General features: G+C 45.2%; 1 protein-coding gene across 5 annotated transcripts in view; it reads left to right on the top strand.

Annotated features, from left to right (window-relative positions):
- ZHX3 (zinc fingers and homeoboxes 3) overlaps window positions 1-11,166 on the top strand; it is a 74,856-nt gene that overhangs the window by 44,798 nt on the left and 18,892 nt on the right. For 4 of the 5 annotated variants that reach the window (XM_017859080.1, XM_017859082.1, XM_017859081.1 and 1 more), the window contains exons 2-3: window positions 3,126-6,125; window positions 6,800-6,898. In XM_017859080.1, the coding sequence (XP_017714569.1) occupies window positions 3,266-6,125; window positions 6,800-6,849 (2,910 nt within the window). In that variant the 5' untranslated portion in view covers window positions 3,126-3,265 and the 3' untranslated portion in view covers window positions 6,850-6,898. Of the gene's footprint in view, window positions 1-3,125; window positions 6,126-6,799; window positions 6,899-11,166 lie in introns of those variants that run through there. The other variant, XM_017859084.1, reaches the window with a different exon arrangement.

The following is an 11,166-nucleotide window of genomic DNA, read 5'->3' as shown; positions in this document are numbered from 1 at the left end:
GATTTTATTTCTCCTTCACTTATGAAGCTTAGTTTGGCTGGATATGAAATTCTGGGTGGAAAATTATTTTCTTGAAGAATGTTGAATATTGGCCCCCACTCTCTTCTGACTTGTAGAGTTTCTGCCGAGAGATCTGCTGTTAGTCTGATGGGCTTCCCTTTGTGGGTAACCCGACCTTTCTCTCTGGCTGCCCTTAATATTTTTTCCTTCATTTCAACTTTGGTGAATCTGACAATTATGTGTCTTGGAGTTGCTCTTCTCGAGGAGTATCTTTGTGATGTTCTCTGTATTTCCTGAATTTGAATGTTGGCCTGCCTTGCTAGGTTGGGGAAGTTCTCCTGGATAATATCCTGCAGAATGTTTTCCAACTTGGTTCCATTCTCCCCATCACTTTCAGGTACACCAGTCAGATGTAGATTTGGTCTTTTCTCCGTATTTCTTGGAGGCTTTGGAGGCTTTGTTTGTTTCTTTTTACTCTTATTTCTCTAAACTTCTCTTCTTGCTTCATTTCATTCATTTGATCTTCAATCAGTGATACCCTTTCTTCCATTTGATCAAATTGGCTACTGAAACTTGTGCATGCATCACATAGTTCTCGTGCCATGGTTTTCAGCTCCATCAGGTCACTTAAGCACTTCTCTACACTGTTTATTCTAGTTAGCCATTTGTCTAATCTTTTTTCAAGGTTTTTAGCTTCTTTGCAATGGGTTCAAAAATCCTCCTTTAGCTCGGAGAAGTTTGTTATTACCAATCGTCTGAAGCCTTCTTCTCTCAACTCGTCAAAGTCACTCTCTGTCCAGCTTTGTCCTGTTGCTGGTGAGGAGCTGTGTTCCTTTGGAAGAGAAGAGGCACTCTGATTTTTAGAATTTTCAGCTTTTCTGCTCTGGTTTCTCCCCATCTTTGTGGTTTTATCTACCTTTGGTCTTTTATGATGGTAGCGTACAGATGGGGTTTTGGTGTGGATGTCCTTTCTGTTTGTTAGTTTTCCTTCTAACAGTCAGGACCCTCAGCTGCAGATCTGCTGGAGTTTGCTGGAGGTCCACTCCAGACCTGTTTGCCTGGGTATCACCAGTGGAGGCTACAGAACAGCAAATATTGCAGAACGGCTGATGTTGCTGCCTGATCCTCCCCCTGAAAGCTTCGTCTCAGAGGGGCACCTGGCTGTATGAGGTGTCAGTCAGCCCCTACTGGGAGATACCTCCTAGTTAGGCTACTTGGGGGTCAGGGACCCACTTGAGGAGGCAGTCTGTCCGTTTTCAGATCTCAAACTCCATGCTGGGAGAACCACTACTCTCTTCAAAGCTGTCAGACAGGGACGTTTAAGTCTGCAGAAATTTCTGCTGCCTTTTGTTCAGCTATGCCCTGCCTCCAGAGGTGGAGTCTACAGACGCAGGCAGGCCTCCTTGAGCTGCGGTGGGCTCCACCCAGCTCGAGCTTCCCGGCTGCTTTGTTTACGTAAGCCTCAGCAATGGCGGATGCCCCTCCCCCAGCCTCGCTGCCGCCTTGCAGTTTGATCTCAGACTGCTGTGCTAGCAGTGAGCAAGGCTCCGTGGGCTTGGGACCCTGCGAGCCAGGTACGGGTATAATCTCCTGGTGTGCCGTTTGCTAAGGCCGTTGGAAAAGCGCAGTAGTGTCCTGATTTTCCAGGTACCGTCTGTCACAGCTTCCCTTTCCTAGGAGAGGGAATTCCCCGACCCCTTGTGCTTCCTGGTTGAGGCGATGCCCCGCCCTGCTCCGTGGGCTGCACCCACTCTCTGACAAGCCCCAGTGAGATGAACCTAGTACCTCAGTTAGAAATGCAGAAATCACCCGTCTTCTGCATCGTTCATGCTGGGAGCTGCAGACTGAAGTTGTTCCTGTTCGGCCATCTTGGAACCTCCCTGTGAAACAATTATTACAATTACTTTATACATAAGTAAATGAATCAACTCAGCTTTTGAAATAAGTTTCAAAGAGCGCTTAGCATAGTGGCTCATGCCTGTATTCCCAGCACTTAGGAAGGCCAAGGTGGGAGGATTGTTTGAGCCCAGGAGTTCGAGACCAGCCTGGGCAACGTGGTGAGAGACCCTTACTACTACTATCTTTTGTCTCTACAAAAAAAAAAAGTAGACAGGTGTGTTGGCACATGCCTGTAATCCCAGCTACTCGAGAGGCTGAGGCGGGAGGATCACTTGAGTCCAGGAGGTCAAGGCTGCAGTGAGCCATAATCGCACCATTGCACTCCAGCTTCGGCAACAGAGGGAGACCTTGTTTGAAAAAGTAAAATAAAATGAAATACATTTCAAAGAGCTCAGAGATGTAATAGTTTTTTATGAAACAATAAAGGTACCCAAAAAAATAAGAAAAAGCACAGTTACAAGGTCGGGCACTCAAGGTGAGACCACACTTTGAGTTCTTGTACACAGATAGAGAATGTACAGCTTGCTGGGCCACAAAGTGGTTCTGTGGATTCCCTGACCCTCTGAGCTTTGGTTTCATCTGAGTAACAGTGATCTGGGGGATGTACAGCCAGTAACTGTAAGGTGGTCACTTTTCTGTGGCCTGGAATAAGTGTGGCAGGCAAGGAAAGGCCACAGAGGCCTGGCTCTTACAGCAGCCAGTCTTCCCAGGCACCCCCGCCCAACCCACCCCTTCCGTTCACATACTGCAGCTAACTTGGTCCCTGGGCCTGGCTTGGAAGAGACAGAGGCGTCATCTTGTTCTCATATGTGGGAAGGCTATGAAAAGAAAAACCCATGTTGGTCCAAAATGTAAACAAGAATTACACTAGGATCTTTTGTTCTCACTCTGACATGGTCAGAATTAATTTGGAGGTCCAAAAGAGTGTGTTTTGTTTTTTAATCTGAGTTACTTAATGCAACGATATGTAGTGGGTGGTGGGAAAGAAACAAAAATACGTTGCTTAAGTCTATCAGTTGGTATTGGACCATCCCCAGGTCATTCTTTGGGGTCCAGTTTTTGTCATTGGGGGTTCCTAACTCAGACTTCTCCTCCAACTTGCTGATTGAACTTACTGTGAAAACACCTAGATGGTAGAAGGCAAGCAGTGGAATATCTCTGGGTATCTGAGAAATATACAGAAAGCACTTAAGAGAACTTAATCATTTTTTTCTCCCTTTCCTTAGATTGAATAGGGAAAACCTGCTTTCTGCAAACAACTGAAAAGGCTGCACTTAGAAACTGTTTCATCGAGAAGCCGGAACTTGTATTGTGAGGCCCCTGATGGGACAAGCTCTCAGCTGCTGATCACCCAGTGATTGTCACCATGGCCAGCAAGAGGAAATCCACCACACCATGCATGATCCCAGTGAAGACGGTGGTGGTGCAGGATGCCAGCATGGAGGCCCAGCCTGCTGAGACCTTGCCTGAAGGACCTCAGCAGGATCTGCCCCCAGAAGCACCTGTTGCCAGCAGTGAGGCAGCACAGAACCCCAGCAGTACTGATGGCTCTGCACTGGCCAATGGGCATCGGAGCACTTTAGATGGCTATTTATATTCCTGTAAATACTGCGATTTCAGATCCCATGATATGACTCAATTTGTGGGACATATAAACTCAGAGCACACAGACTTTAATAAAGACCCAACTTTTGTATGCAGTGGGTGCAGTTTTCTGGCAAAAACCCCTGAGGGGCTTTCCTTGCACAATGCCACGTGTCACTCCGGGGAAGCCAGCTTTGTGTGGAATGTGGCCAAGCCAGACAATCATGTGGTTGTGGAGCAGAGCGTCCCTGAGAGCACCAGCACTCCTGACTTAGCAGGTGAGCCCAGTGCCGAAGGGGCCGATGGACAGGCAGAAATCATCATTACCAAAACTCCAATCATGAAGATAATGAAAGGCAAAGCTGAAGCCAAAAAAATTCATACACTCAAGGAGAATGTCCCTAGCCAGCCTGTGGGTGAGGCCTTACCAAAGCTGTCGACTGGAGAAATGGAGGTGAGAGAGGGGGACCATTCCTTCATCAATGGGGCAGTTCCAGTCAGCCAGGCATCTGCCAGCTCTGCAAAAAACCCCCATGCTGCCAACGGGCCCCTGATAGGAACAGTGCCAGTTTTGCCAGCTGGCATAGCACAGTTCCTCTCCCTCCAGCAGCAGCCCCCAGTGCATACCCAACACCATGCCCACCAGCCACTGCCCACAGCCAAGGCCCTTCCCAAAGTGATGATCCCCCTGAGCAGCATTCCAACGTACAATGCAGCCATGGACTCTAACAGCTTCCTGAAGAACTCCTTCCACAAGTTCCCCTACCCCACCAAAGCCGAGCTCTGCTATTTGACTGTGGTGACCAAGTATCCAGAAGAACAGCTCAAGATCTGGTTCACAGCCCAAAGGCTGAAGCAGGGGATCAGCTGGTCCCCTGAGGAGATTGAGGATGCCCGGAAAAAGATGTTCAATACAGTCATCCAGTCTGTGCCTCAGCCCACAATTACGGTTCTAAATACCCCACTCGTCGCCAGTGCTGGCAATGTACAGCATCTCATCCAGGCCGCTCTCCCAGGTCATGTTGTGGGGCAGCCAGAGGGTACAGGAGGGGGACTTCTGGTCACTCAGCCATTGATGGCCAATGGGTTGCAAGCAACAAGTTCCTCTCTGCCCCTCACGGCGACATCTGTGCCCAAGCAGCCAGGTGTGGCACCCATTAACACTGTGTGTTCAAATACAACGTCAGCTGTGAAGGTGGTCAATGCGGCCCAGTCGCTCCTCACGGCCTGTCCCAGTATAACTTCCCAAGCCTTCCTTGATGCTAGCATGTACAAAAACAAGAAATCTCATGAACAGCTGTCAGCTCTGAAAGGGAGCTTTTGTCGGAACCAGTTCCCAGGGCAGAGCGAAGTTGAGCATCTCACCAAAGTGACGGGCCTCAGTACCAGAGAGGTGCGGAAATGGTTCAGTGACCGTAGATACCACTGCCGGAACTTGAAGGGCTCCAGAGTGATGATGCCTGGAGATCACAGCTCCATGATCATTGACTCTGTACCAGAGGTGTCCTTCTCCCCATCGTCCAAGGTCCCTGAGGTAACCTGCATCCCGACAACAGCCACACTAGCAACCCACACTTCTGCCAAACGACAATCTTGGCACCAGACTCCTGACTTCACACCAACCAAATACAAGGAGAGAGCCCCTGAGCAGCTCAGAGCCCTGGAGAGCAGTTTTGCACAAAACCCTCTTCCTCTTGATGAGGAACTGGACCGCCTGAGAAGTGAAACCAAAATGACCCGACGAGAAATTGATAGCTGGTTTTCAGAGAGACGGAAAAAAGTGAATGCTGAGGAGACCAAGAAGGCCGAGGAGAATGCCTCTCAGGAGGAAGAGGAGGCTGTTGAGGATGAGGGTGGAGAAGAGGATTTGGCCAGTGAGCTAAGGGTCTCTGGTGAAAATGGCTCTCTGGAAATGCCCAGCAGTCATATGTTGGCAGAGCGCAAAGTCAGCCCCATTAAAATCAACCTGAAGAACCTGCGGGTCACTGAAGCCAATGGCAGGAACGAGATTCCAGGGCTGGGTGCCTGTGACCCTGAGGATGATGGGTCAAACAAACTGGCAGAGCAGCTCCCAGGCAAAGTGAGCTGCAAAAAGACTGCCCAGCAGCGGCACTTGCTGCGGCAGCTCTTTGTCCAGACACAGTGGCCAAGCAACCAGGACTATGACTCCATCATGGCCCAGACGGGTCTGCCGCGGCCAGAGGTGGTGCGCTGGTTTGGAGACAGCAGGTACGCACTGAAGAATGGCCAACTCAAGTGGTACGAAGACTATAAGCGAGGCAACTTTCCACCAGGTCTACTGGTCATTGCCCCTGGCAACCGGGAGCTCCTGCAGGACTATTACATAACACACAAGATGCTGTATGAAGAGGACCTGCAGAACCTCTGTGACAAGACTCAGATGAGCTCCCAGCAAGTCAAGCAGTGGTTTGCTGAGAAAATGGGGGAGGAGACCAGAGCCGTGGCAGACACAGGCAGTGAGGACCAGGGCCCTGGTACTGGTGAGCTCACAGCAGTTCACAAAGGGATGGGTGACACCTATTCAGAGATGTCTGAGAACAGTGAGTCGTGGGAGCCCAGTGTCCCTGAGGCCAACTCAGAGCCCTTTGACACATCGAGTCCCCAGGCTGGACGTCAGCTCGGTAAGGAGTCAACAGGGGTCATGGCTATCCTGTGTGGGTAAGGGGAGGATGCACTTATGGTTGGGTGCTGAATTTACTGCACAGGGGCATCTGCTGTCTCTAAGACTGCCTGGCAGCAGCATTAACTGCCTGGCTGCTTCAGAGGACAACTAGCAACAGGAGCCATAGGAACATAATATGATAAATGGTTGAGAGCTGTTTTTTGTTTCATGTGTTTTTAAAAACCTGCGCAGGGGAAGGAACATGGTGACCCTAAAGGGTCCAAGCTTTTCTAGCCATTTCTTAGCAATAGGAAAACAGGTCAGAACATCCTCTGAGTCAGGCAGATCCACAGCCACTGGGTAGGAGAGAGCAATAGGACATGAGTTGAAATTCAGCTCAAATTGATGAACAAAAGGAAAGAGAGCCTTTAATTGTCCTTAGATACATAATGTGCTTTTTTCCAATGATGAAAGTCTTGTGTTTCTCTCGTTATTCCTGATGTAGAAGAAATGTTTATTATAATGGAAAATCACCTTCCTTCTTTGACACATATGGAATTAAAGGCTTGAATTTTGTTCCTCAGTTTCTCTAGATCATACTCAAAAGCAAAATGTATTATAGAAGGTTATTTTTATTTAAGACATAGTTTTGAAGCCACAGACAAGTCATGTTATTACGTGTTGATTTTCTAGGTTCCTGGTCACTGAGTTCCCAGCCTCTCCCTTCCCTCCTTACCCTTTGACATTTGTGTTCTCATTAGAGACCCCATCAGAGGGCAGCCAGAAGCTCAGGTGAGAGCCAGGAGGGCGGAGTGTTGTAGAAGCTGAAGGGATTGGGGGTTCCAAAATGGCAGCGTTGCTAGTTGAGTTGGCAATGGTGGGAGGGGGTACAGGAGACAGTATCTGTGGTGTTGGGCAATGTGATGGTTCCCTGGTGACTTTGGCATGAGCTGCCTCAGTGTGGGGCCTGGTGTTTGGCACCTCATCCCCAGGGCCAACCGTAGTGCCCTGTCCCGCAGAAATCCCACAGAATTTCCTGGATGTTGTTCCATTGTTTCCGTACAATAGCCAACCGTTGTTGTTTGTTTATTTTAGCCTGGCAAATCCCAGCTCCTCCACCCCAGCTGCTTTCTACTTAGGATGTCTTAAAAGGACAAAATTCTTTTCTTTCTCTGAATATTTTAAATTCATTTGAACACAACAATTTGAAACATAGTTAGGCTGTTGTTTCTTCACTCAGTTAAGGAAAAAGAGACTTCCTTGTTGGCCCATAATTTGGTAGGGTGGTGGGGGCGGGGAGTACCACGTCATCCATCGGTTTAGTATTTGCAGAAAGCCTATTCTTCTCATGTTCACATACTAAGGCAAAATCCAGTTCCACAAAGCCCACAGTGAGAGCAAACACCTGGTGGAGCCTAAAGTCACTAGTCAGCAGTTAGGGTTGGAGTACACAGGGCCACTGGCTCCCTTATGGCCTCGTCCAACTCCAGACATGTTTTCAGTAGGGCAAGAGTACAACAAAACACTCCCCTCCTTTGGGGCCCACAGCTCACAGCTTGCTTTATAAAGTAGCTGATGGCACACCCTGGAGTCAGAACAACAGGTTTTTACGGCTGGTTTGACCTTTTTATAATGCAGAGCAGGTAGTCTCTCCTGCAAGTCTTGTCCAAGTTGCTAAGTTGGCTATTATGTTATACCCAGCTCTGTGCTTCTTGTGATATACCAGTAGGCCAGGGTGTCATGCTCAAGAGAGATGAGGATATTTGAACAAGTTTATTACAAAAGCTGACATGGAGAATGATGTTATGGAAGATGATAGTAGCAGCACCAGGAATCCTTTCCTCCACCAAAACAATTGAACTGGCAGTAATTGTCTCAAGCAACTGTTTTGGGACTCAGAAGTCTAGTTGAACTCTTGCAACATCCAGGGAAGAGCTTGATGGAGAGGCTTATAAATTTTGATGGTTTTTTTTTGTTTCACATAGCAGCATCCCCAAGCTCTGCAGCAGGCAACTGTGGAAGATGTTCCTGGTGCAGACTGTTGGTGCCAGGGTGGGCAATAACAACTTTGTCCTCCAAAAGTCAAGGTTTTGTGGCCAGGTGTGGTGGCTCATACCTGTAATCCCAGCACTTTGGGAGGCTGAGGTGGGTGGATCACTTGAGGTCAGGAGTTTGAGATTAGCCTGGCTAACATGGTAAAACCCCGTCTCTATTAAAAATACAAAAATTATCCAGGCATGGTGGTGAGTGCCTATAATCCCAGTTATTTGGGAGGCTGAGGCAGGAGAATCACTTGAACTTGGGAGGCAGAAGTTGCAGTGAGCCAAGATGACACCACTGCATTCTAGTCTGGGCAACAGAGTGAGGCTCCATCTCAAAAAAACATATATATCAAGTTTTTATGTTTTGATTGCTGATGACTGCATTTAATCACTGAGGGGGCCAGTGCAGAGGCTGATCATTGTCTCAGCTCCCTTGGGCAGAAGGAGCTTTCTAGCCACAAGGGGTTTTAAAGAGACAGTACCTATTTTTTTTTTTTTTTTTTCTTTATTCCTCCTTTTGGCAAGCCAGATATTTAAGGAAATCTTAGGTCACTGGTTAACCACAGAGATACCACAACAGAAACTTCACTGACCTCATACTGCAAAGAATACACACTTCACAGAAATAGTTGGAAAAGTCACAAATAGTTGCTCTAGCCCTCAGTAAGCAAAAATCAACAATCTCTGAGGCATGAGAGAATTAGATTCTCAGTTACCACAATGTAATACTCATAATGTCCAGTTCTCAACAAAAAATTACAAAACATAAAAGAAATAGAAAATATGGTCTATTCACAGGAGAAAAATTGACAGACACCATCCTTGAGGAAGGCCATTGGGATTATTACCCAGAGACGTTAAACCATCTATCCTAAGTATGTTCAGTGAGCTAAAGGAAACCATGGACAAAGGACTAAAGGAAATCAGGAAAACCATGCATGAACAAAATGAGAATATCAATAAAGAGATAGAAATTATGAAAAGGAACCAAACAAATTCTAGAGCTAAAATGTATAATCCCTAAAATGGAAAACATACTAGAGGGATTCAACAAAGATTTGGGCATGCAAAAGAAGAGAGGAGTGAATTTGAAGAGAAAATAATTGAAATTATCCAAAGGAACAGAAAGAAAAAAAATATAGAAAAAACACCTGAGAGAGCTGTGGGACGTCATCAAACATACTAATATACTGATATATTCATACAGTTATTATATTCATTAGTATATTCATACTAATATACTCATATAGGAATCCCAGAAAAAGAAAAGGGACAGAAAGAATATTTGAAGAAATGATAGAAAATTTCCCAAACCCGATGAAAGACATGAATCTACACATCCAAAAAGCTAATACAATCCAAGCAGGATGAACTCAGGTCCACAACAAGACATATTAGAATTGTCAAAACCTAAAGACAGGATTTTGAAAGCAAGAGAGAAGCAACTCGTCACATACAAAGAATTTTTGACAAGATTAACAGCCAATTCATCAAAAACCTTGGAAGCCCAAAGGCAGCAAGATGACATATCTAAAGTCGTGAAAGAAAAAAAAACCTCTAAAGTAAGATTTCTATGTATGGCAAAACTGTCTTTCAAAAATGAAAGAGAAATCCAGACATTTTGAAATAAAATTGAAGGAGTTATTACTAGTAGACGTGCCCTAGCAGAAATGCTAAAGGGAGTCCTTCAGGCTGAAATGAAAGGATACTGAACGGAAACTTGAAGCCATAATAAAAATTAAAGAGCAGTAGTTAAGATAACTTTAGAGGTAAATATAAGAGCCAGTACTATTGTACTTTTGGTTTATAACTTTTTCTCTTTGTGCTTTATAATTTAAAAGACAAATTCATTACAAAATTATAAATCTGTATTAATGGGCATAGAATGTAGTAAGATGTAATCTGTGTAATAAAACAAATTAGTGCATTGCAAACAAAACAGAATCAAAACAGTACATTATGAACAAATAAATACAAGAGGAAGTCGTGATGGAATTGAGGAATCAAAAACATATAAGACAAATGAAAAACAAATAGCCAAATGGCAGAAGTAAATCCTTGATCAGTAATCACTTTAAATGTAAAGGGATTTAGCTCTTCTATTAAAAACAAAGATTGGCAGATTGGAGTAAAAAAAATAAAGTGTTTATATGCTGTCTTAAGAGACTCATGTTAGATATAAGGACACAAGGAGGTTGAAAGTAAAAGGATAGAAAAAGATACACCTAGAAAATAGTAACCATATGACAGCTGAGGTGGCTATATTATCACTAGACAAAATAATCTGTTTTTTCCTGGAGAAAAAAATATATATAATATATAGTAAATATATGCAATTATATATAAATATATAATTTAGAATTAGCCAGCCAGACTCAGCTGAGATAATCCCAGTTTTGTTGGCAACATAGAAAGCATTGTAATCAGGAGCCAGTTGAACATATGCCTTCTTCTCTCCATCAGCCCTGATCAGTGTGTTGACTTGGATCACATCAGTGTCATAGAGCTGCTTCACAGCCTGTCTGATCTGGTGCTTTTTGGATTTTAACATCCACAGTGAACACAGGTGTATTGTTGTCTTCTGTCTTCTTCATGGCAGACTCAGTGGTCACTGGTCAGTGAGAACTTGATGATGGCATAGTGGTCAAACTTATTTCTCCTGGTAGTGCTCTTCTGAGGATACTGAGGCTGCCTTTGGAGTCATAATGTCTTGGGCCACAGGAAGGTGGGTGATGTGTGGATCTGTTTTTTTTTTTTTTTTTTTTGGGGTGGCTATGTGGATGCCTTTCAGCACTACCTTCTTGGCCTTCAAAGTCTTCACTTTGGGATCAGCTTTAGGAAAGCCAAGAGCTTCCTTCTTCACCTCCAGTGTGCTCTTTTGAAAAAGGCACACAAAATAAACTTTAAATCAAGAAAGGTTACAAGAGACAAAGAAGGATATTATATTGATAAAAGATATACTATAGATCTCTAACAGGACTCCAGAACATGTGAAACCGAAATGACAGAATTTTTTTT

This window comes from Rhinopithecus bieti, unplaced genomic scaffold, assembly GCF_001698545.2.
Source record: "Rhinopithecus bieti isolate Rb0 unplaced genomic scaffold, ASM169854v2 scaffold_38981, whole genome shotgun sequence".
Taxonomy (NCBI): Eukaryota; Metazoa; Chordata; class Mammalia; order Primates; family Cercopithecidae; genus Rhinopithecus; species Rhinopithecus bieti.
The sequence above is the reverse complement of the archived record's forward strand: the minus strand, read 5'-3'. Positions and strand labels throughout refer to the sequence as shown.